General features: G+C 47.5%; 8 protein-coding genes across 8 annotated transcripts; 3 read left to right on the top strand and 5 right to left on the bottom strand.

The window, feature by feature from the left end:
- Positions 1–344: 344 nt before the first annotated feature.
- SAMD00019534_067320 (hypothetical protein) lies at positions 345–1,411 on the top strand (the record flags this gene model as incomplete). The annotated part of the gene is made up of 2 exons (XM_012897844.1): positions 345–1,053; positions 1,122–1,411. The coding sequence occupies 2 exons, from the start codon at positions 345–347 to the stop codon at positions 1,409–1,411; spliced, it is 999 nt and encodes a 332-aa protein (XP_012753298.1).
- A 122-nt stretch (positions 1,412–1,533) lies between these two features.
- Positions 1,534–2,487, bottom strand: SAMD00019534_067310 (hypothetical protein; the record flags this gene model as incomplete). Its single annotated transcript, XM_012897843.1, has 4 exons — positions 1,534–1,907; positions 1,969–2,059; positions 2,145–2,309; positions 2,386–2,487. The coding sequence occupies 4 exons, from the start codon at positions 2,485–2,487 to the stop codon at positions 1,534–1,536; spliced, it is 732 nt and encodes a 243-aa protein (XP_012753297.1).
- Positions 2,488–3,974: 1,487 nt separating this feature from the next.
- On the top strand, positions 3,975–4,841 carry SAMD00019534_067300 (hypothetical protein; the record flags this gene model as incomplete). Its single annotated transcript, XM_012897842.1, has 2 exons — positions 3,975–4,632; positions 4,726–4,841. The coding sequence occupies 2 exons, from the start codon at positions 3,975–3,977 to the stop codon at positions 4,839–4,841; spliced, it is 774 nt and encodes a 257-aa protein (XP_012753296.1).
- Positions 4,842–5,251: 410 nt separating this feature from the next.
- Positions 5,252–14,928, bottom strand: SAMD00019534_067290 (hypothetical protein; the record flags this gene model as incomplete). Its single annotated transcript, XM_012897841.1, has 4 exons — positions 5,252–7,481; positions 7,556–14,131; positions 14,205–14,778; positions 14,880–14,928. The coding sequence occupies 4 exons, from the start codon at positions 14,926–14,928 to the stop codon at positions 5,252–5,254; spliced, it is 9,429 nt and encodes a 3,142-aa protein (XP_012753295.1).
- A 774-nt stretch (positions 14,929–15,702) lies between these two features.
- Positions 15,703–16,344, top strand: SAMD00019534_067280 (hypothetical protein; the record flags this gene model as incomplete). The annotated part of the gene is made up of 2 exons (XM_012897840.1): positions 15,703–15,847; positions 15,923–16,344. The coding sequence occupies 2 exons, from the start codon at positions 15,703–15,705 to the stop codon at positions 16,342–16,344; spliced, it is 567 nt and encodes a 188-aa protein (XP_012753294.1).
- Positions 16,345–16,621: 277 nt separating this feature from the next.
- On the bottom strand, positions 16,622–17,128 carry SAMD00019534_067270 (hypothetical protein; the record flags this gene model as incomplete). The annotated part of the gene is made up of 2 exons (XM_012897839.1): positions 16,622–16,980; positions 17,056–17,128. The coding sequence occupies 2 exons, from the start codon at positions 17,126–17,128 to the stop codon at positions 16,622–16,624; spliced, it is 432 nt and encodes a 143-aa protein (XP_012753293.1).
- Positions 17,129–17,771: 643 nt separating this feature from the next.
- SAMD00019534_067260 (hypothetical protein) lies at positions 17,772–20,633 on the bottom strand (the record flags this gene model as incomplete). The annotated part of the gene is made up of 2 exons (XM_012897838.1): positions 17,772–19,966; positions 20,033–20,633. 2 exons carry the CDS (start codon positions 20,631–20,633, stop codon positions 17,772–17,774), a joined length of 2,796 nt encoding a protein of 931 aa, XP_012753292.1.
- Positions 20,634–21,136: 503 nt separating this feature from the next.
- Positions 21,137–23,057, bottom strand: SAMD00019534_067250 (hypothetical protein; the record flags this gene model as incomplete). The annotated part of the gene is made up of 6 exons (XM_012897837.1): positions 21,137–21,374; positions 21,452–21,598; positions 21,673–21,836; positions 21,961–22,659; positions 22,761–22,811; positions 22,917–23,057. 6 exons carry the CDS (start codon positions 23,055–23,057, stop codon positions 21,137–21,139), a joined length of 1,440 nt encoding a protein of 479 aa, XP_012753291.1.
- Between the last annotated feature and the right edge of the window lie 63 nt (positions 23,058–23,120).

Here is a 23,120-nt window from a genome sequence, read left to right as displayed (position 1 = left end):
GTAACTGTATCTGTTGTTGTTGTAACTGTGGTCGTGGTACCACTTGTTCGTGTTCATTACGTGCCACCAAGTTGGAAATTTATGGGAGGGTTTGTCGGACACGCGAGGTCGACGAGACAGTGATGATAAGATTGCCTTCACTACTCATTCACTCACTTCATTCACTTCACTTGAAAGATACAACAACAATGATAAAGTCATTATACAATACTAGACTGCTGAACAGTTGTTCAAAGCTGTCACTATATCAAACATCCGCCACACGATATTCAATACTCAATCAACTTCAATGTCAGCGAGTTCAACATGTTGTTGGTACAACAACAACATCACCTTCATCATCAATGATGATCACAACTCAATCATCATCAAACAATCGATATTATAGTACATCAACAAACCCAACACCATCACCATCATCATCATCATCAACATCAGAATCAACATCAAGTAATGACAAGAAGCCAATACCAACTAGAGATATGGATCAACAACAACTTAGAACGGAACTGTTTAATCAATTTGAAGAGACAGTGTTGACAACACTCAATCAACAACATCTTGATGAGATACCAATGATTGCAGCAAAGCCACAACCATGGGACGATCGTGTATACTTGGGCTTCATATCATCATCACCATTCCTCTCATTCATCTACCCAGAGACATTGATCACACAGCTCTCGCGACCCCTGGTCACAATGCAGAATTGGTACAACTACTTGCGCGCCAAGCGATCGCCCTGGAAGGAGCTGTTTGAGGACAGCCAGCAAGGCGACATCGTCGCCGCCACCAGCAAACAGCTGCTGACATTCATCGAGCTACTGTCCAACTATCAAGGAGCTAAGGACAACGAGGCAATCAAGTCAATGGTCACTGATTATTACTACGAGAAGACTGTTGGACCGCTACTTGGACACATGGACGAGTTCCTGCGGCTGGAGCATCCACCTCACTTCAAGTTCAAGGTGGAGGAGATCACACAAGCTACCAAGACAAAGTTACAAGTGTTGAGAGGCAGGATGTTTGTCTCAGTACATTATCACATCAAAGGTATATGTCGCGGCACTAGTATCGTCCATGATCAGCTATACTAATACATCAATCAATCAATCCTTCAGGCAAGTATGGAGTGAATGACTATGTGTTTGAACAATCAAAGAGACAGATCACTGGTGCAATATGGTCTGCACCAGTACCAACAAAGGAACAACCAATGGTTCAATGGCAGTTGGCATTTATGTGTCCATCAGCATCTGCTTTATACGCTGTGGAAACAGTCATCCCTCCATTGCACTACATTGGCGTCGATGCCAAACTAAATGAGGCTGCAGTCATCAACAATCAATTGAAAGCGAACACGAACGTGGACAGTCAATCCAATACAACAACGACAACATCAAGCAGTTGATCAATGAACGAGAGAACAGAGAGAGGGTTGTCAGTTTAGTTATTTAGTTATTTAATTACAGGATATGATTGAGTGATTGATTGTATGAATGATTGGATTGATGCCTACTGCGACTAATGAGCTCAGTTGTTTGTCCTCCTCTTGGCGAAATCAACTTGAAGTACGAGGTAGTCGTATCTGTGTCCATCTAAGTTCTTGATGGCTTCTTCTGCCGCGCGTATATCATTGTAGGTGACGTAGGCGAATCCTCTTGGACGGCCATCGTTGTCCTTTGGTACGTTGACCTTGGCAACGTATCCAAACTGACTGAACAAATCACGTAGATCTCTGTCGGTAGCATTCTCTGAAACGTTTGAAACGATAAGTGAAGGTACCTCTGTCATCGCCATCGGACTGTAGCCTGCTCTCTGTGATGGTGGGACGTACTTGGCATCGCCTGTCTTGCCGCCACCTCCGCCCTCCTTCTCGTCCTTGTCTGTCTTGATCTGTCGTTGAGCTGTTGTTGTGTGAGTTAGTATTGGTTACGCCAACTTGTCTCACTAACATGATAGACATACTTAACTCCAGAGCATCCTTGTATGGACACTTTGAGGTGAAATGATTCTTCTTGCAGTTCCTGCATACAATTGTCTCCTTCTTCTCCTCATCCTGCGTTGATTGGTAGTTGGGTGTTAGTTGAGACATAATCAATCAATCAATCAATCAATCAATGACCCTATTGTTGACAACATACAGAAACCATGTTCCTTGACAATGTAAGGAAGACCTCTTCACCTGAAGATGTGTTGGAAAGACCAGACTGTCCTACACAGTCACCAAACTTCTCCCATTTCCTACGTTCATCCACTCTCTTGTTTCTCTTGACAGGTACTTGATACTCTCTGAATGTCTTTATAACCTATATTATTGTTTGTAAGTGTTAGTATTTAGTCCAGTTTGAGTGAATGTAATTATAATACCAGCTTGACACCTACTCTAACATCAGCACCCTTATCATCCTTTACAATATATTCAATGACCTTCTCCTCTGGTACTTCTGCCCATTTCTCATTCTTTGGTATAGCGACTGTAGCCATTCTCTACCTCTCTATGATGTTAATATTAATAAACACAACTACATGGATTGTGAAAGTGGGGAACAATAACAACTTGGATGTGATGTGAAGAGTGGGTGATTGAACTTAGTAGTTTGTCCCATAACTCATTCAATTGAAATGGGCAGGATCTCTGTCTAGACTTTCAGAGATAGTACTAGGTCACTCATTGACATTGATCATTCTCATCTCATAGTGCGTAGTGATCATATAGTCAACTCTCAATATCACATCTCACAATCACTCATGTTAACATGAATGAGTAGAATGTAAGTAAGATGGATAAGATTGCTTTGACCAATCAATCAGTCAAATGAATAATAACAACAACATATGAATGAATGGGAATCAGTCAATGTACGTACATTGGAAGACGAATCACTTATGTTTCAGTTCTAGATCATCGATCACTGGTGTACACTAAGTGTGTGTTGTCCGTGTCTGAGTGTGTGGTCTGTGTCTATTCTTGTTCACTCACTCATACCACTCCAACCCGAACCCGACAGATATCTCAGCAACACTGACACTGTGATTCACACCCCTATCTAATACCATTGCAGTGCCATCACATGACCATTGCTGATATTTATCTCTAACTATTCATTCATAAATTGACAATGACCACTATTCACCTCCACTCACTCACTCAATCACTACACTCCAACTCTTATAACATAACTACACACTTTATAACATAATAATACTTTAAGAATAGGCAGTGTCATCCTTATATCCTGTCAGGCATTCAATCAATCATATTAATTTATTTATTTATTTATTTACAAAGAAGAATCACAACAACAATCATGTTTATAAATAATCAATTATCATTAATTAATAAGATATTAAAGAAACATAGAAGAGTGGATCACAAGTCCAATCAACCAAAGATATTCACAATAATACCAATGTTGGAAAATTCCCAAATTAGTCCAATCATTCAATCAACTATTACAACTATTACTACATCCACAACGTCATATTATCCAGATATGTTTTCCAAGTTACCATTGGAGCTGACAATATATATATTCAACTTTATAAATAATTATAATGATATTGCCAAAATATTATCAAGAGTGAATAGGAGATTCAATCTACTTTGCCAGGTCAACCAAGTGTGGAAACAATTATATCTGGACAACTTTGATCAATGGGATACAAACTTAAAGATATGTTTGTTGACACCATTGGACAACCCATCACTTCCATCCAACTACAAGAAGCAATTCATCAATAGACATATTATCAAACAACAATGGAGACGAGGAAATTATTGGCAATATCAATTGACAACAAGTGGTAGTGATGACAGTAGCAATAATAATATTATGAGAGCCAAGTCCAGGAATGATAATTTGGTTAGCACCAGCCAAGATGGAACACTTCGTGTATGGGACTTAAAGGATCGTAGTTGTACTCATATATTGAGTGAGCAGGCAACAAGTACATTCTCATTCAAGAATCAAATGGTCTATGCTGCTTGCAAGGACTCGGCCATCAGAGTATGGAATGTAAACAATGGACAAAAGATGGATACATTGTCATCACATAGTGGATCAGTCCGTGCTCTGGAGGTCAAAGGTCATCATCTGATCAGTGCTGGTGATGACAAGGTCGTTAGAGTATGGGATGTTCACAGGGCACAAGTGATCACCTCACTAAGATCACATCAGCAATCAATCAACTCAATATTGGTTGGTCATGGAGTGATCATCAGTTCATCATTGGATCAAACTACCAGGGTTTGGGATCTGCGGACTCCACGTCCAGTTCACACATTTGAATCAGATTCATCAGTGACTTGTTTGGCATTGGATCGAAGAAGAGTGCCAACATGGGATGATGGAAACATTGCCAGTGGTCTAAACAATGGATATATTGATCTATGGTGTATGAAGACTGGATCAATGATTGCATCAACCAAGGAGCCATTGCTATGTCCTGTACATCACATTGAGTATATGAACAACTCAATATACACATCGGACTATAATGATGTACTGTCGTGGGACTTGAATGACACGAGTCCGTCGAGGGGCACCAGACCATTCCACATGATGACACCAAATCGAGTATTTAGAGGTCACCAAAAGGCAATCAATAATCTTCAAATCAAGGCATCATGTATGTTCAGTGCTTCAAATGACTCGACCATTAAGGTGTGGGATCCGAATCAGATGGATGATCCACCACTCTACACACTCTCTGGACATCAAGGTGCTATCAATCATATAGACCTGAGCAAAGATCGTTTAGTTAGTAGTTCAGAGGATGGTAGTATCAGAGTATGGAACTATTCCAACAGTGTTGAGGTAATCAATAAAGAGGAGTAATGTACTTGGGAACTTGTTTATCTTTGATTGGATTGGGGGTGTTGTTGAATGGAGTTGGGTTCCGAAGGTTTCTAATAAATCAAACCAATATGATTAAGAAGACCAAGGTCCATTACCAATCAAACAACGGGTAATTTGATGGCGAATTTGGCTATTTGTACGAAGTAAGAGAATCTCTGGGCATACATTGCGTATGATAGCGAAATCTCTTTAGAGTATGTTTAGGTAACTACCTTTCAATGTCATTAATCTTCAATGTAATCTATCATCATATGGACCAAAATGTTTATGGGTTGACCGTTTGATCAAACAAATAAAATGTTGATGCAAATGGAAAAAATCAGGAAGGCGTACTTCCATGTTATTGATTGAAAGGTAGGTTGGTTGTGGATTCATTCCATTGTACAAGTTTATTCAAAGAGGTTCTCTTGATCAGCTGTCTCATTGTCGTCTGTGGACTCTCCTGCAATCTGAGTCCAATTGTGGAAATGTGATGGTCGATGAACTTCATCGTAGAAGTTCTTGGGATAGTCGAGCTTGAGTCCGTAGGTCATGCTGGCAGAGTGCTTGACTCCCATGAAGTTGTAGTTCCAGCTGCCGCGATCTGGCACCATGTAGAAGCCAAGGAACTTGTCGGATAGCAGCATCTGGACCTTCTCGTAGTGAGTTGGTTGGTAGCCCTGGTAGGTCTGTGAGTCCTTGTTGGCCTTGCCCCATTCGTAGCCGGCTGGCGTGATCTTGTAGCCAGTCAGTGTGCATGGCCATGACACAGACACAGAGATGACGATTGACTTCTCGCCGTCCCATGACTTGTTGTCCGACATGAACTTGGCCTGAGTGATACAGTCCTGTGGTGACATCTGTGTCATCTCGGTGGGCTGTGTGTGGATCCAACCCAGTGGCTCCAACTCCTTGAGGTACTCGTGCTCGGGCATCTGATTGGGCACGTTGACAAACACTGGCGTGCCCCACTGTGGCACGATGACAATACAGCGAATCTCCTTGACCTGGGGGTTGTCGGGTGGACTGACTCCGTAGATGTAGCCCATGACTTGGATACGGAGGTCGGACAGCGTGATGAACTTCTTGAGGATGTTCTTGGGGATGACGTAGGTGAGTCCTGTCTCCTTGACAAAGTCCGAGTTGACGTAGATCTGATTGGTACGCAGATGTAGGTTTGTGGCAGAGATGGCACGCACACGCCAGTCGGTCTTGCTGGAGAAGACCTTTTGTTCGTGTGGACTGGTGGCGGTCGAGATGATCTCCTCGCCGTGCACGTTGGTCGTCTTGACAGTGACGGCGGTCAGCTGACTGGCCTCCTTCTTCTGTCGATCGATCTCTGCGATCTGGTCCTCGCGCTGTTGGCTTGGCGCTGAGATCTCCATACCGAGGATGATGTCTCTGATCTCGGATTGAGTGAGCGAGGCGACGTTGACGTTGCTCTTCTTTCCAAAGTCGGCAAGGATCAGGTCCTTCAGGTCGACCTCCACCTTGATCCACTCCTGATCGGTGAGAGTGGGCCAGATGTGATGTGGCTGTGTGATCGTGTTCTTGTCGGGCTTGAGAATGATCTTGGTACGCTCAATGTTGACGTGCAGCGCACGCAGGATAAGGATGAGACGCTGGAAGGCTGTGAACGAGGGGATTGTGTTGAGCCAATCGTCAAATATGTTGAACAGCACCATCTTGGGCTCGGTGGCCTTGAGGATGAGGTCTCCAAACTTCTCGATCTTGAGACATGCCTGGAAGGGCAACTGCAGCTCACTGCCTTGGATGACAATGTTGGGGAAGTCGAGCAAATGGACGCCCAGTGGGTCGAGCATACCCTTACGCGTAACGACCACCTGCTTGGGCTGCTCTTCGACGGGCAGCGAACGGATGAGCGCCGCCACCTCTTCGGCTGTCTTCCACTTGGCCAGCTGACCCAGACGCTTCTGGCCCAGCCACACATCGGTGTGAATGATCTTGAGGAAGAGTTGACCAGTGCGCGGGTTGAAGATGAAGATGGCACCGTTGATGGGCTTGGTAGTCATGTTACCCTCAAAGGTCTGATGCATCGTTACACGGTACACGTTGGAATCATCAATGAACCAAATGATCTTGTTGGAGAACAGCTCACCATAGTTCTGCGAGGAGAGGTAGGGCTCTGTGGGCTCGGACGAGTACAGCTGCAGACCCTTACGAATACGCTCACGCAGGACGTACATCGCAGGGTTGGACTTCATGATCTTGTCCATCGCGCGCTGTACCAGTGGCTTGACACCAGGGAACCAGTTGCCAAACGCTGAGTAGATGTTGTACGACAGGTCAATGCCAATGAGACAGCCAGTGGGCGAGGGGTAGAATGACATCTGGTCCATTGTGTAGTCGAGGAACTTGGCACGACTGTAACGCTCAATGTCGTGAGAGTCAAAGTCGCCCCACTTGAGCTGGATGTCCAGCCAGTATTGTGTGGTGGAGCCGTCGTAGGTGTCGCGAGTGTCTTGCAACACTGATGGACGTGACACCTGCCACTTGTGAGCGGCACGCAGCAGGACGTCTGCGCAGGATGAGTTCATCTTGTAGGACTTTCTTGGATGGATGGCCTCCTTGTTGACGCCGGAAATCTGCAAATTGTCCAATTCTTGATCGAATACCTGGCTGTAAAGTGGCGAGTGCGGGGAGGAGAGTGTTAGTGACTGGAAGATCGATCTAGAGGTCGTCATCCTTCTTACCATATATCCATGACAATCGATTCGTGGATCTTCTGCCAGAGATGCGCTCTGAAGATCTGGATGAGCGAGATCTTTAGCGTTGGAATCTTGCCGTGCATGAAGATGCCTGTAAGATCGAGCTGAACTTGGAATCCAACGTAGACGTTCTTCCTGTTGATAGTTGGTGACCACCACAATGTGAAACGACGATTGGGAATCTGATTGAGACCGGATCTCTGTGCATGTGTCAGTTTCTTGTACTTCATCGACTCCTCAAAGCCAGAGTTATGGACGACGAGGAAGTCATCGCGTAGGAACCGCTGATTGCCATCGACCATGAATCCATAATACTGCTCGGGGGTGTCGCGGACTGTTATGGACTCGATACTGGACAAACACCAGTCGGCACTCTTGAGGCTGCCAGTATGTGCTTGTTGTTTGTACATCATGAGCAACTTCTTGCTTCCTTCTGGCAATGCGACATACTCATCCACTGTCATCTCGATCAGAGTATCCTTGGCAATGTTGTCGACTTCATCGGCATACTTCTCTGCTGCGACCTTTGCCTCCTCCCTAGTCTTGAAGTATTGATCCTCGGTTGATTCCTTTGCGCAGTGGATGTCAGCATTCACACGCACAGTGAACTGCTTGGTGCTGAGCTTGTGGTCCGCGTCAAAGGTGTAGACACGGTAGGCTTGTTGATCTTCCTCCCACGTGATACTCAATCGTGACGATGGCTTCAAACAAAGAATATGGTTGTTGGTCACAACCAAGTCTGAAACACCACTGATGTGGACCTCGTACAGGCGGTCGGTGCCAGTGACAATGTGCTGGACTGTGCGAGGTGTTCCATCGTCGCCCATAAACCTAGTGCCAACATTGACGTTGGATGCCATTATCTGTTGTCCATCAAAAGCCATGAGACTTGTAGATGCGGAGAAGCATGCCTTCTCCCAGAAGAGACCCTCCCATGTGGGGAAGTACGTGCCCTTGAACAGTGTGTGCTCGAGAATGCCTTCGACTCCACCCAGCGATTGGATCATATCAGTGCGGTAGTTGTTCAGGTTCCACAATTTTCCATCGTGTCTCTGATTGGTCCATGCGAATGTGTTTGACTTCATCAGATTGTACTGCTTCCAATCGGTCCTCACACGCCATCCCTTGTCGTAGGCGAGTGTGTGTCTGGACTTGCTGAACAGTGTGTTGATACGGGGGATACCACGGTCCCAGCTGTCCTCGAGATCCTCGATCGAGAGGTTCTTGTTCTGCGACTTGGCCTCTTCGTACTTGAGCGCGTACTCTGCCCACACACGCTGCGAGTCCTTGATCTCCTGCTCCCAAGGCTGGAGGTATCTGTACAGGTTGGGAATGAGCTGGTCCTCGTCGTGGCTCATACCTGAGGTGAAGTGAGTGATGCCAGAGTCGGTCTGGCGCGAGTAACGCAGGTCGGACTGAGGGATGAGCACATGGCCCATGCTGAGCATGCCGAGGCCCCCGAGCTCTTTTGGACAATAGAAGACTACAGGCGGGAACCTGTTGGGCATCTTGGAGTTCAATCCAATCTTGACTCTGGTCTGGATCTTGTTCTCGCAGCGCACGAGGATGTCGAGCATCTCGCGCGTCACTACAACTGCCTCACGGTAGTATGTCATCAGACCAATGAGTGCCGTGTTCCACTTGTTGACAATCTTGGTGAAGGTGGTCGAGCCAGACGCCATCAAGATCATCCTGATGCGGTTCTCGAAGCGGTCCATCGAGTCCTTGTCCACGCGAAGGAATGCCTGAGCCGTGCGCTCACGAGTGTTCATGTTCTGGAGGCTCCACACGCTGTCCTTGGGGATGAGCTGTTCGTTCTGAGTGCGGATCTTGGGCAGGATACGCACCTCAAAGCCGACCATACTGAAGAGGAGGTTGGGGTTGTCGCGGCTGTACACCGAGACGAACGACTCCTCCCACTCGATGGTGGTGAGCGAGCGTGGCAGACGGTTCTTGATGTTCCAAAAGACGGCGCGTCCCAAGTTGACGTCGTGCTTCATCAGTCGCATGCGGCAGTCGCGTGGCCAGCACTTCTTGTTGTTGTAGCCCACGACGTTCTCGTTGTTGGGGTCGGGATGCTCGGACATGTACTTCTGGATCAGCTCACGCGCCTCGTCGTGCGAGAACTTGAGCAGGATGTGGATGCGGTCCACGTAGCGAGAGTACAGACGGATGGGGTGGCTGGTCTCCGTCTCGACGTCCTTGTATGTGAGGAAGGCGTTGGGTAGGTTGGGTGGACCGGCCATCTCGAACGCGCGGTTCAGGCCGAGGATGAGCAGGTCGAGCACCAGGCCGTAGAACTGGAAGATGAACGAAGCAAACTGGAGGCCACGTATCAGACCGTACGAGTTGGTGTGGTTCATGTCCTTGTAGTTGATCACAATGTTGTTCTTGCCAGACATGTAGTCTGCAAGGTTCTGATCGACAATGAGACGCAGCAGTCTGTTGAGCAGCGTGAGATCGATCTTCTCGTAGACCTTGCTGAGCTGGGTCTCCATCATCACGACGCACTGTCCGTCGGCCGTCTCCCAGATGCCGTCCAGGTTGTTGATGCCCTGGCACCACTTGTGCAGCAGGACGGGGGGTGGCTCGTTGTCAGATGGCTTGACCCAGTTGGGGAACAGCTGTCGCTTGTCGGCCTCGTACCAGAGGTACTGGTCCAGGTAGGAGTCGGTGATCTTCTCAAAGGGCTCCACGTCGTAGACGGGGATCAGATGTGTGTACATGTCCATGAACTCGATGCCCACCTCCTTGAACGTACGCTGCGACAAGAGATGGCGCTTGATGCGCACCAGTGCCTCGTGAGGGTTCTCGTAGGCCTGTTCGACGAGCACGAGCTCCTCGCGCTGTGATTGATTGAGTCGCGAGGCCACACTGTAGGCCTCCTTCAGACGCTCGAGCGCCAGTGTGAGGATCTTGATGTCGTGCTTGTAGCTTGTTTGGGGGAAGGGAATGGAAGAGAATCTGCGCTTCTCGAGCCAGTGAACAGTGGTTGTGTAGATGGCCACACCTTCCTCGGCCGACACGTATGGGCCGTCCTTGAGGTAGTTGTGTTGACGCTCCTGCTCCGCCTTGAGCCATAGACGCGTGAGACGTCCAAGGTTCTTCTTGCAGACTGTCTTGTCGACAGTGGCGCCACGTCTAATACGCTCTCGGTTGTAGTGAGCCACGTTGGTCCACCAGTCTGCCTTGTTCTTCACGTAACGAAGAATCATGTTCTCGATGGGGATGGGCATGCCGGGCACCTTCCATGGGATGTTGGCCTTCCAGCAGCGCCATGCCTCACTGAGATGCTGCAGGATCGTGCGGGCCTTGCTTGCCTTGACACCCTCTGGCATCATGTCCAGGATGTCGTGCATGACGGCGGCACGCAGCTCGTAGTCGTAGTGAGACTCGACACGCTGCTTGGTCACGGTCTTGGCGTTGCCCTTGGTCTGGCGACCCTCGAACTGACGCGCCAGCAGATTGCCGAGCCAGCGCTCGAGTAGTGGCACAATGCCTCTAAGGAAGAACAGCCACACACGCCACATTGGCGCCCAGAATCCACATCCTGGACCCTTGCCAACGGGACCTGTGTTGAAGCGGTAGTAGATCAGATGCTTGAGATCCTTGCACATACGGATCTGGCGCATCAGACGGTACTTGTAACGGAACATACCGGTCAGGAGACCGATGTGACTGAATAGGTACTGCAGACCATCGGCCAACTGGAAGGCCTCAGCCGCACCCAGGCGGTACTTGACGTGTGTATCCACCACCAGCTTGGTCATGCGAAGGATCTCTCGGCAGTTGTGGACAACGAAGCCGGCAGCGACAAAGTTCTCGTGCTCGGGGACCGTGATGTCGTACACCATGACCTTCTCGGCGAGCTCCTCGACACAGAGCACGGGCAGATAGAGCTGGGTGGTGCATTGGCCAAATGGAAGGTCAACCAATTCGGCAAACTCGCGCAGGTTGAGGGCCTTGGGGAATTGGAATGTTGCATCGTTGACCTTGTCGAGTGCAACGAATTGTACTCGTCCATGGAGATACTGATTGATGACCACACGGTCTACTGGTGCCTCTGGAAGCACGAAGGCGAACTGTTGCTTCAGTCTCTCGGTGGCGAATTGCACACATGACTCGATGGAATCTCTTTGACGGTTGAGAGGCTTGGGGAACTCGATGCTATCGTGTAGAGTTTGTCCGCGCATGTCGGGGAAGTCTGGGTGGGTATCGATGTACTGTTGCAGTGCTGTGTTGATGAATGACCATCGTTGATGTTGCAGTAGGCGGCGGTATGAGTACCATCGGCGAGCAAGCTCCCATCGACTAGCCTTCTCCAAGCAATATCGGACTCCAATTGAGGAGGCAAATGTTTCGATGGATTGATTGTGTAGACGCAATCCTACGCGATGGTAGTATTGCTTGACTACTGTCGTCTCTGTTATATGAACTGCTGGCAAGGACTCCACAACACTGTACAAGGTCGCATCCTTCTTCACAACACCAGCATCCACTAGCTGGTTCAATTGGCGCTGGACTTGTGATTGTGTGATGAGGTCTCCACATTGGTCCTGCATGTGCTCGTACAGGGTCTCTTTGGTAAAGGATCTGTCGCTAAAGTGACGCAGCGCGAGATGCATCCACTGCTCCAGAGTCGTCAAGACTGTTGCGGTCAATGGATCAACGGGGAATACGCCTGGCCTGTTCTCGACAGAGGCGGCATACGACTCAACGACGGTAGATTGAACTCCGAAATGATCTCGCAGACATCCAGCCATCCACTTGAAAGACTCCAAGTGTTGCGCCTTCTCCATTTTGTCATTGTCAATGCTTGCAACACGAAGTGAATGGAGCGACAGTGGAACAACTGGGTAGCCATCGCCAACCAAACGTGGTGACGCTCCAACACTGCCCCACCAGGCGGCAAGGAATTCACGTTGTACAGACGATGGTGCAGCGCGAATGACATCGGGCACAACTTGAGCAGATGCTGTCTTGCATGCTCCAGCAAGGGCATTCTTGAGGGTGGCTGGCAGATCTAGATTCCAGATCGATGTATTCTCACTGTATCGCGCTGATCCTGTTTGACCTGTAAGAAGCTGAACATCAGCCTGCGCTTGCTGAACATCCATGTGGTGTGCGAGAGAGCTGCCTTCTGAGAGAGCAGCGCCAAGTATGCGGGCAAAGGCCAGAACGTGCGATCTGTGAGTAGCAAGGCCCCAGCCAGCGAGCGTGTAGGTTGACGCTGAATCGGCAATGGGATCGTCAAGCACTGTGCCAATGGCAGAACATATGATGGAGTGTTCAGAGGTGACATCTCCAGCTGGGATCCACTGTGGCTCCTTATCCTCCTTGCTAATGGCCAGCACTGGATGTGTTGGAGTGCATGTAAGAGTGGAGCCGTCCCAGCCGTGGATGCGCACGACGGCCTGTGGCTCAGCGTGAACTTGGAATGCGGCACTCGCCACACCTTCGTAGCACACTTTCTTTTCAGTCGTCGACTCGAAAGGCAGTGTTGCCCATGATTGCAGGCGATCACCTGCCACGATGCTCTCGATTGGACAAGAAATGCCTGAGCTCAGCGACACTGGAGTGCCGGCAGCCAGACACAAATGGAAGGCGTTACCGAAACGCGACTTCTTGCGCTCCTTGGTCGTCAGTGTCTTGATGGGCTTGAGATAGAAGTTGTAGTCCAGATGCAGGTAGTTCAAGTTCTTTCTGTGAATGAGCAGGTTGAGCATGTTGTAGCCCTGGCGACAGATCTGAAGACCGGCCTCGACCCAGTCAATCTCGGTCGACTGGAAGTACTTGGTGGACTTGAGCGAGCGGAACAAGTACTTCTTGTTGAGCGACTTGGGTGGGCGATGGTGCAGCTTGTTGAGCACGTAGCACTTGAGCAGCTTCTGGTAGGAGACACGCACCTTGACTGGGTGTGCCTGGGGACAGTGCTCCTTGTACCACGCCTGGACGATTGGCACGTCCTGTGCACGGCGAGTGAGTCCCGATCGCTGATTGAATGGCTTGGGTGCCCAGTACAGGCGAATGCCTGCAGGCGTGTCCACTGTGTCCATCTCTGTGTCTGGCAGAAGTGGCTCGACGTCGTCGGGCAGCACAAAGTCATCGTCGTCGTCACCGTACGGAGAGGCCGTCGTGCGATCGGTCTTGTACGAGGGGATTGGATGCAGCAGCACCGGATCAAAGTAGAAGCCTGGCAGGTCGGGGTTGTCCGACTTGGCGTAACATATGTTGGGCGCGTGGTAGAAGGGGATGGCAACCTTGCGCGGTCTGCTGTTGTAGAGGTAGGGGAAGGCCACCTTGTACTCTGTTCTGATCTTGTGGCGGATGATGATCTTGTTGATGTCGTTGAACTCGTTCCAGTCCTCGTCGCCGTCGTCCATATCGCGGAACAGTGGTTCGAACTTGGGTCCACCTGGGATGGCCATATTCAATGCCTTGGCCGTGAAGAATGACTTGTCATCAAACAGATAGAAGTAGTTTGGATCCGTCAGATCGCTCAACAATGGTGAGGCCAAACGGAACAATGTCGACATGATTGGCAAGTCCAATTTCCACTTCCTATAACATGTAGTTGAGGAATGTTAGTCAATCAATCAATCAATCAATCATCATGGTCCATCCAATCACTTACTTGTATGAAGGTCCATTGATATGCTTGGTATTGAGTAATGGTTTGTTGTCATAGAACCAGTCGATGACAGCGGCATCGTCGTCTTCTTCCAGGTCCATTTGGATGGAGTACTCAACCTCCTCGTCGAGGATGTTCTCGGCGTAGTCGAGGGGAGGCTCCTCGTCATCAAACAGCGGGAACTTGATACGCTTGAAATGCTTACGATCACGCTTCTCGCGCTTCATCGTCACCCACATGCTGCCCCACTGCGCCAGGTAGACTGGCTCGATCACCAGCGGTATCTCGTTGACAAATGTGATGGCGCCCGTGATGTGGTAGAGCACCTTGACGTTCCTGACCTGCTCCCAGGGCATGGGCATGTTCTCCAGCAGCTTGAAGATGGCGTGCGGGATGTACTTGAGCGCGCCCAAGTAGACACGCTTGTCGTGTCTGAACTTCTTGTTTGACATGTCGCCATGATCCTTGACGATCTTGCGCAGATGTGATGGGGGCATGTCCTCCTTCTGTGGTTCGACATAGCCAAACTTTCGCTTCTCGCTATATCTTTTATTGTTTAGCTGTAACCATTTCTTTGCTGTTTATGTCGGTATTTGAATATGTGATTGATTGATTAGTATTGGATCTTCATTACTTTGTTTGATTGTATGAGTGAGTGAGTGAGTGAGTGAGACATACCCTTCTCTTGCTGCTTGGCGACATCGTCAAGCTGCATAGATTCAGACATGGCTTAGATGTATGTATCTGATGTATATGTGTGTTTGATTGTCTGTTGTGTTCTGATAATCTGTCGATTGGACTGTCCTTGAGTGATCCAATTTGATCGCGATGATTGTTTGTTTGATTGTTTGATACAGTCGACTACCAATACCACTGTGTTCCAAAAACAGAGATATATGGATAGAGATAAGAGAGAGAGATATATAAATATAACTACTCTCAACAATTATGTTGATTGAATGTTTGAATGATTGGTTTGGTGTTGTTTGTTGATATCAGATGAATAAACGCGCTTTGCTCTTCACCTCATGATGTGTGTGAATGACAAAAAAAAAAACAAAACAAAATAAGCTGAACATGCTCTGAAAACGATCGACTAGTGAAACTTGATCAATTGACATCAATGATGGTCCTGACGTAACTTTCAAAAAAGAGAAGATTATTATTGATAACAGATAGGTACTAATGAATCAAAAAGATTTAATATGGGTAATGATACAGTACCTGTATCAATACATACCAACACAATTCCCACTTTGAGTGATTAATGTCAAGAGAGACTCTTCTCCGATGGCATGCCCATTCTTTGAAACATTGAACTTATTTTTGGATTGTTTTTGATCGATCAAAGATAAGTAGATATTAATTTTTGGTGTCAATCAACCAGACAATCAATCAGGCCAGGAGGCACCTCACTATTATCGCGATGATACAATCAAAGTGTTCACAATCATTAATTCTTAATACAGTTACTATTACTATTACCAAAATTATTATTTAAATGGGAAGTGGATCATCAAAGTTGACTGATGCCGATTTGGCATACATGTCACAACAGACCAACTTGTCAAAGGGAGAGGTTGCTAAGCTCTTTGAAGAGTTCAAGAAGTTTGACAAGGATGGCAGTGGAGCATTGGAGCGCACTGGTATGTGATTGGTGGTCCATCAATCAATCAACCTTGATCATTCACTCACTCACTCAATCATTCAACTCAACTCAGAGTTCATCAGTTTGTTAAAGGTTAGATTGCCAAACTTCCCAGAGCAACGTATGTCAGACCTGTTCAACGCGTTTGACACGGACAGGAGTGGAACTATCGACTTTAAGGAGTTGTCCGTGGCCATTGGTGTCATTGGACATGGATCAAAGGAGGAGAAGCTCAACTTGTTATTCGACGTGTTTGATCGTGACAAGAGTGGCACTCTGGAGAAGGTCGAGATCGACCAGCTCATCCGTCTAATCATCCAGATTGGAAAGTCGTTGGGCAAGCCCGAGAAGGACCTGGACCACTTTGTCCGTGCTCTATTCCAAAAGATCGACGCTGACAAGAGCAGCACAATCAGTCGCGACGAGTGGGTCACAGAGGGAAGCAGAACGCCATCATTATTGTTCCTGCTTGGTGTCAGCGCTGGCACTCAATAAACAAACAATTGTACTGTATTGTTAGAGGTGTGATTAACGAAGCCTGTCTGTCTGTTTGTCTGTCTGTCCCCTGTCTCAGTGACAAGGATGCAAAGTATTATTTAATGTCGATAAGCTGTTCGTGCGGCGCGGCTGAATGAATGACTATAGATGGAAGGAAGAAGGAGATTGTGCTCCATCCAGGTGTAATGTATGATTGAATGTACATCGGCCTTGGTCGATTGATTGAATGATTGATTGAATGATTGAATGAATAAATAATGTAATGAGACATGACTTAGAGTGCAGCCTCCTCAGTCTCCCATTCCTCGACCAGTATTGATACCAGGTCAGGCAGTGGCACTCTCTTTGAGAACAGTCCATTCTTGTGTAGTAGTTCATCAATCACTTGTATAGCATCTACACTATCACTATTAATATAATCCATTCTATTGTTATTTCTATTGCTATTATTGCTGCTACTACTACTGTTATTGTTGATGTTGACATTACTACGGTTGTTGTTGTTGACACTTGATGTTGTTGTTGATGTTGAAGTTGATGTTGTATTCATGTTTGATGATGTAGTCGATGATGTTGATGATGAAGATTGTGTAGTCTTCCATCTATTATTGATTGACTTGTAGTTCTCAGCACCTTTTGGATGATGATGATTGAGTTAGAGGTCACGTGATTGGACTTGAGCATGTATGAGCTGACTGACAGACATACCTTTGTTGATGTAATCCTTAAACTTGACATTTGGATCAAAGTCATAGTTATACTCAATGTCATTAGTGGACATGTCCACTTTGCTAACCTTAATATTATGATTGGTCGATGTTGTTGTTGCCATTATTATTATTATTACTGTGTAGTTAGTATATATATATATAAGTGAGAGATAGATAGACAGATAGAATTTAAATAAGTAAGTAAGTAATACGAATGGTTCAGATTGTGATGGCACAAGTGTCAATACCCCAATTTCGAATTCAATTCAATCTCACACAAGACAATGTCACTTCGATCAAACCCCCCTTAACTCTTCTTTTGATTGATCATGGGGGAAAAGGTGGCAATTCACCCTTAATCACCATGATGGCGGTGGTGTGTTGGAAACCTTATGATTGTCAATCAAACATATACACACTAACACATACACTTCCCAATCAATCATTATTATTACTTTTAATCAAGTGTTGATGACCAATTGAATAACCTTACTTTAGCTAAAGTCATTGTGTATTGATGCCCGCCCGGGTCCATGTGTACCACCATTCGACCTTCTTCCAATTGGATTGAATAATTGATTGGATGGTCATCGCCATGTTGTCGAAGGCGCCAACACTGTATGATGTATATGGCACCTTGCTTTAAATGTCAAGGTTATTATTTATAATGTACTTGTTTATGATGAGTTTGATACAATGTGTTTGCGTATGTGTTTATCTTCTTCCACCTCTCTGTGGCTTGCCAGCGAACTTCTTGGCAGCCTCGTCCTCATCATCGCTGCTGACATCACCATGCTCCCAAATGCAGAGTCTCTCCTTCTTGGCCAACTTCTCTTCGTTGGAATACTTGTCGTAGACGGCTGGGTTTCTCTTGGCGGTCTGGTGGTCCAGCTTGAGCAGACCCTTTCGGAGCAGCTCACAGTTGAGCACACCTTGCTCGTCCTTGAGTACGACTGAGGTCTTGCCCGAATCGTCTCTGGACTGCACGGTCAGTGTCATGATGTTGCCTACGACGCCCTCCAGGTAGTCGATGGCGTCGTCGTTACGGTACTCGTTGGACGAGGCTTTCAGGTATGCAAGTGACACGATGTTGGACAGGGCGGGCAGGACCTGGAACTTGCCAGACAGGGGCTTGACGTCGCCGAGCGACACAATGTCCTTGTTGCCATAGTCGTGGAACAGAATGTCCACCTCCTTGCCAGTGATGGCCAACACCTTGGCTCTGTACCACTTCTGGTCCTGGCTGTACTTGGCGCGAACCATCTCTCCAACCTTGGGCGACCAGTTGGCGGTGCTGGCGTCGTCCAGGTCCAGAGCTCTGAGTGACTCCTCAATGTCGTTGTTGTTGCGGCGCACGTAGAGCTCGGTGGCGCTAGCAACGCTGCTGATGGTGATCTCCTGGGCGTCGGTGCGGACGGCACGCTTCTCAGCCTCAGCGGCCTCGGCGGCAGCCAACTCTCTCTGCTCGGCCTCTGGGTCGTACGACTTCCAGATGTTGAGACGGGCGTTCTTGGCCTTGGTCTCAGCGTCGACGAATGTCTTGTCCAGACGGCTCATTGGGTCGTAGATTGAGGCGTATCCCTGCTCGACGAGGGTGAGGGCGTAGTTCTTGTTGTTGAACATCAGTGTGCCAATGAAGTTTCCTCCCTTGTCAACGTCGTCGATCCTGATGAACACGTCGTGCTGGTGGAGGTGCTCACGCGAGAAGAGAAGAGCCTGGTTGGACAGCAGGTCGAGCTCGGCGTTCTCACCACGCTTGGGAGAGCGGATGCTCGACAGCGAGAAGTTGATCAGACAGGACTCCTTGGGCACGTACAACTTGAATCTCTGTGCGCTAAATACGTACTCAACGATTGCTGGGTTGAGTGTGCCTCTGATGTGTGGTAGCAGCTTGGTGGCCTTGGCCTTGAGGTTCTTGTCGTCGGCTGCGCTGACGTCGTTCACTGTGAAGTTTGGCGTGGACTTGTGGCTGGCAAACAGACCGACGGCCTTCTTCTTGGCCTTGTTCTCGGCCATCACCAGTGCGTCGTACTCAACTGATCTGTTGTCTGAGGACTTGTGCTCCTGGACCTGGGCCAGACCGGCCTCAAGCAGACCAAGTGACACGTTGCCCTTGCCAAAGTACACACTGTAGAATGCCTTCTCAGGCAAGTTGTTGGCGGGGAGGGCTGGACGGATAAAGTCGAGCTTGGCGTTGACCTTCTGACCAATCAGACGCTTTCTGAGCCACTCCTTGGCCTCGACGGCCCAGTATCTCTCGAAGCGGCGCTCATCGCTCTCAGACTCTGAAGTGACCTTGGAGTAGCCTGGAACACGAATCGAAGCCAAGGCAATCTTGTGCTCGCCTCTGTGCTCGTCCACGATGGTGAGCTGTCCACTGTTGCCAATCTCTGTGACCTTTCCGCTGATCTCCTGTGGGTGGCCCTCGGCCTGGGTGGGCGCAGACACGCCGGTGCTGGATGTGGATGTGGTTGAGGTCTCTGCACCAGCGGCGGGCACAGCGCCTGGCAGACTCCAGATCCTCTGGCGAGAGTTTCTGGCGTTCTGCTCGGCGGTCTTGAGGGCGGCCTGCTCGGCGATCGTGCGGTTGGTGGCGCTCCATGCGACGAACGAGCCCAGACCCTGTCTGAGCAGCTCCTCGGCGACGTCCTTGCCGGCGCACATCACTGAACCAAACAAGTTGCCCTGCTTATCGAGAGTGTCAAGGGTGAGTGTGATGTCACGGTGGAGCACATTGTTGTTGACCAACGTCTCGGCGTCCACAGCGAATGGCTCTGGCACCATCTCACCAGTAGAGGCGTCCTTCTTGTAGCCTGGGCATTGCACACCAGACAGCTGGACAGTGACCACATGGAATGATGGCAGGATCACCAATTTATATTTAGTTGATCTAATGTTCTCAACAAAGGCTTTGGTCCAAAGGGAGGGTTAGTCGCTCGCTCAATCAATCAATCAATCATGTGACAACAACATACCTTGCAACTGCTTGCCCTTGAGCTTGTTGAAGAGGTCAAAAGAGGTGATGTTGTGTGTTGGTCTGACGGCGTTGTTGACGGCGATGGCACTCTTGTTGTGGAGACCAAGCTGTCTGTTGGTGGACTCGAGCTCGAGCTGCATGAGGGCGGCATCGGGCTTCTTTGACTTGTAGACGGTGGCCCAACCATTCTCGACCATCTGCTTGTTGATCGAGTTTTCCGAGTCGTCCGAGACGTAGGCTGTGATGTTGGACTTTCTCGAGGCCGGGTTGGTGTAGTCGATCACAAAGTTGACGCGCTTGCCGATGCACAGCTTACGCAAAAAGTCACGCGAGTCCCAGGCAAAGGGATCGTCCTGTGTGGCTGCCTTGTCGTTGTTGCCTGGGCGAGCCAGACGTGGGGCGCAGATGCCCGACAGCAGGAACTCCTGCTTGTCCTTGAACTCGCCACGTGCGCTGTCAATCTCCTGAATGACCAAACTATCGCCAGAGTTCACAGCACGAACAATACCACGTAGAGTATGTGCTGGCTTTGGTTGAGTTGGGCCTCCTGTATGTGCTCCACCACCACCTCCTGTTTGTGTTGTTGACTGATTAGACATCATTATATTATATTATTATTATTATTTATATATAAGTATATAAGTATTATGTTTTGGTTGAATGAATGAATGAATGATTGAATGATTGAATGAATGAATGGAATGACAGATGTTATAAATAATATAATATTATAACAATGATAAATGTATATCTTATCTGTCTAACTAACTAACTAACTTAATAGGTATGAATAATGAGTTTAATAAACACAAAGAGATGAGTGTATGACGAGTCAAGTCAGATGTGAGATTGGTCTGTCAGTGACTAGTCACCTGAATACCCTTGCTTGTTGTTGTGTGATTGATGTGCTGCCAGCATCAGCCCCATCATTCCACCTTGCATGTTCACGACTCACCCCAGTTTCAATTTTGAAACAAAGCAACTTGTTGGAACTTCCCTTGATGGTTGACTTGACCCCAAGAGTGGTCATGCGTTGACCTTCCTTCGGCTTGGACAATGACTTTAATTAATGACATGGTTGATTGATACAAGTATCAATAGATTATATTGATGTAGTTGGTATAGTTGTGGTTGGTCTATAATGTACTGAATCACCATCATCATCATCATCATCGTCGTCATCGTCATCATCATGGCTACTACTATTGTTGTTGTTTCCAGTTGAATTACTGTTCCTACTAATTTGAATAGTATCCATTTCAATATTGCCAGATTCTGCATCATTACCCTCTTCTGATCTAAATATAAATACATCGTCATTCCTTGGTCGGTAAACATATCTATGTTTGATTGATTGATCATTAGTGAGTGAGTAAGGATGGAATAGTTCCATGATTATGGAGTGATGTATACATACCCTATACAAATGAATATTATTAAATCCAATAGCTCACCAGTCATCATCTCTGCCCAGTTATTCATTCCACCTCCATAGAACAGTAATGTTGAGAAGAACTTGAGCACAACCAATCCAATCCATAACATTACAATGGACTTTAGTGTTCTGTAGTGCGATTGATTGATTGATTGATTGAATGAGTGGATTGATGGAATGATGTGGATGTGTCCGGTACATACCTGAATATCTTGTACTTCTTGATGAGTGACATTAGTTCTGCTTGCAATGATGGAGGTGTCTGTAATATATTGTAGTGTAACTCTTTGATGTTGGTGTCGATCGATGCAAAGATATAAAAGATGAGTATTGTTCTAAACAGCTGTACAAACATCACGACAAATAACTAGTTGTGATTGATTGGATTGATCGTGTGTGAGTGTTAGTCAAACATTGGAATGATTCCATCCATGTCCATATCCATGCCCAGGACCATGTCAATGGTCACATGATACACATGATAAACATACATATGATATGTTCTGCCTTGAATATAACTCATTGAGTACTAGGGCTACGCCAAGACCTGTGAGAAGAGCGAATATGCTGACTCGTTCATTGCGCAGACCATTCTTGATGAGTCTCCAACCGATCGCCAGCAAGAGTAGGAAGAGCTGGAAGAAGAGCTCAAAGTAAATGCGCAAGAGATGGAAGACAAAGTTGTTGGACGTGTGTAGCATGTCGAACGCAGCCATGTGAAAGATGTAGTAGTCGTAGGCACAGATGAGCGCCTTGGACAGAGGGTACACCGTGATGAGCAGGTGCAGCAGGGACAGATAGCGGCGGTGGCGCGCAATGAACAGCGCCAGCCAGTTGATCAGTATGAAGGTCCACACCACCGCCATCACCAGATAGAGAGTGGGCGTGGGCACCAGCTCGGCCGACAGCTTGTTGCCGTCTGGGTTGAGCATTGTCGCGTTCATTGTGACGTTGACCATGCTGATGTTCTGGCACGTGAGTAGGTTGATGTAGAACTCGCCGTACCTATCGATCGTTCTATATATACTGAGCTGATCTGTGAACTTGGCCACTATCAAACATCGCATCTCATTCTGTTCCTTTGTCGAGTTGTTCAACAGATCACATGCAGGTTCAACAACCTTGTGGCCATACAAGTATAACCAATCATACTCTGAACATGCTGTGAAGTATACTGGTTGTTCTTGAGGCTGAGTATGTTTGATTGTGTGATTGATTGATTGAGTAAGTGATTGAGTGAGTGAGTTGTGACGAATGACTGATTGATTGAGTCAATGATTGGTAGACATACCGAAGATATAACTGATACAGATAATGTTCCTCCTTCCAAGAAGGCAAAGTGCTATTGAGGTTGTCATGTTGAAGGGTAGGGTAAGGTTAGTATGATTGCTCAACTGATCACTGTTCATTTATCAGCACAACAACAAGTTGAATGTACATGACATACAGTAATGGGATATGTTGGTGGCTTGTTTGATTCAAGAGAGAGTGTCTCGATATACTGTCTTGCATCAATGACCTCATGAGGCAGTAGCAACAGAAGTGATACAACCAACAAAGGTATCTGTGTACGCATCCGCAGTCGCATTGCCATCTGTGTCGTCTACCTGTGTGTATAACTATAACATAAATATTAATTAAAGATCTTAGA

This window comes from Acytostelium subglobosum, assembly GCF_000787575.1.
Source record: "Acytostelium subglobosum LB1 DNA, scaffold: scaffold13, whole genome shotgun sequence".
Classification (NCBI taxonomy): domain Eukaryota; phylum Evosea; class Eumycetozoa; order Acytosteliales; family Acytosteliaceae; genus Acytostelium; species Acytostelium subglobosum.
Note: the sequence above shows the minus strand (reverse complement) of the source record. Positions and strands in the feature narration are given on the sequence as shown.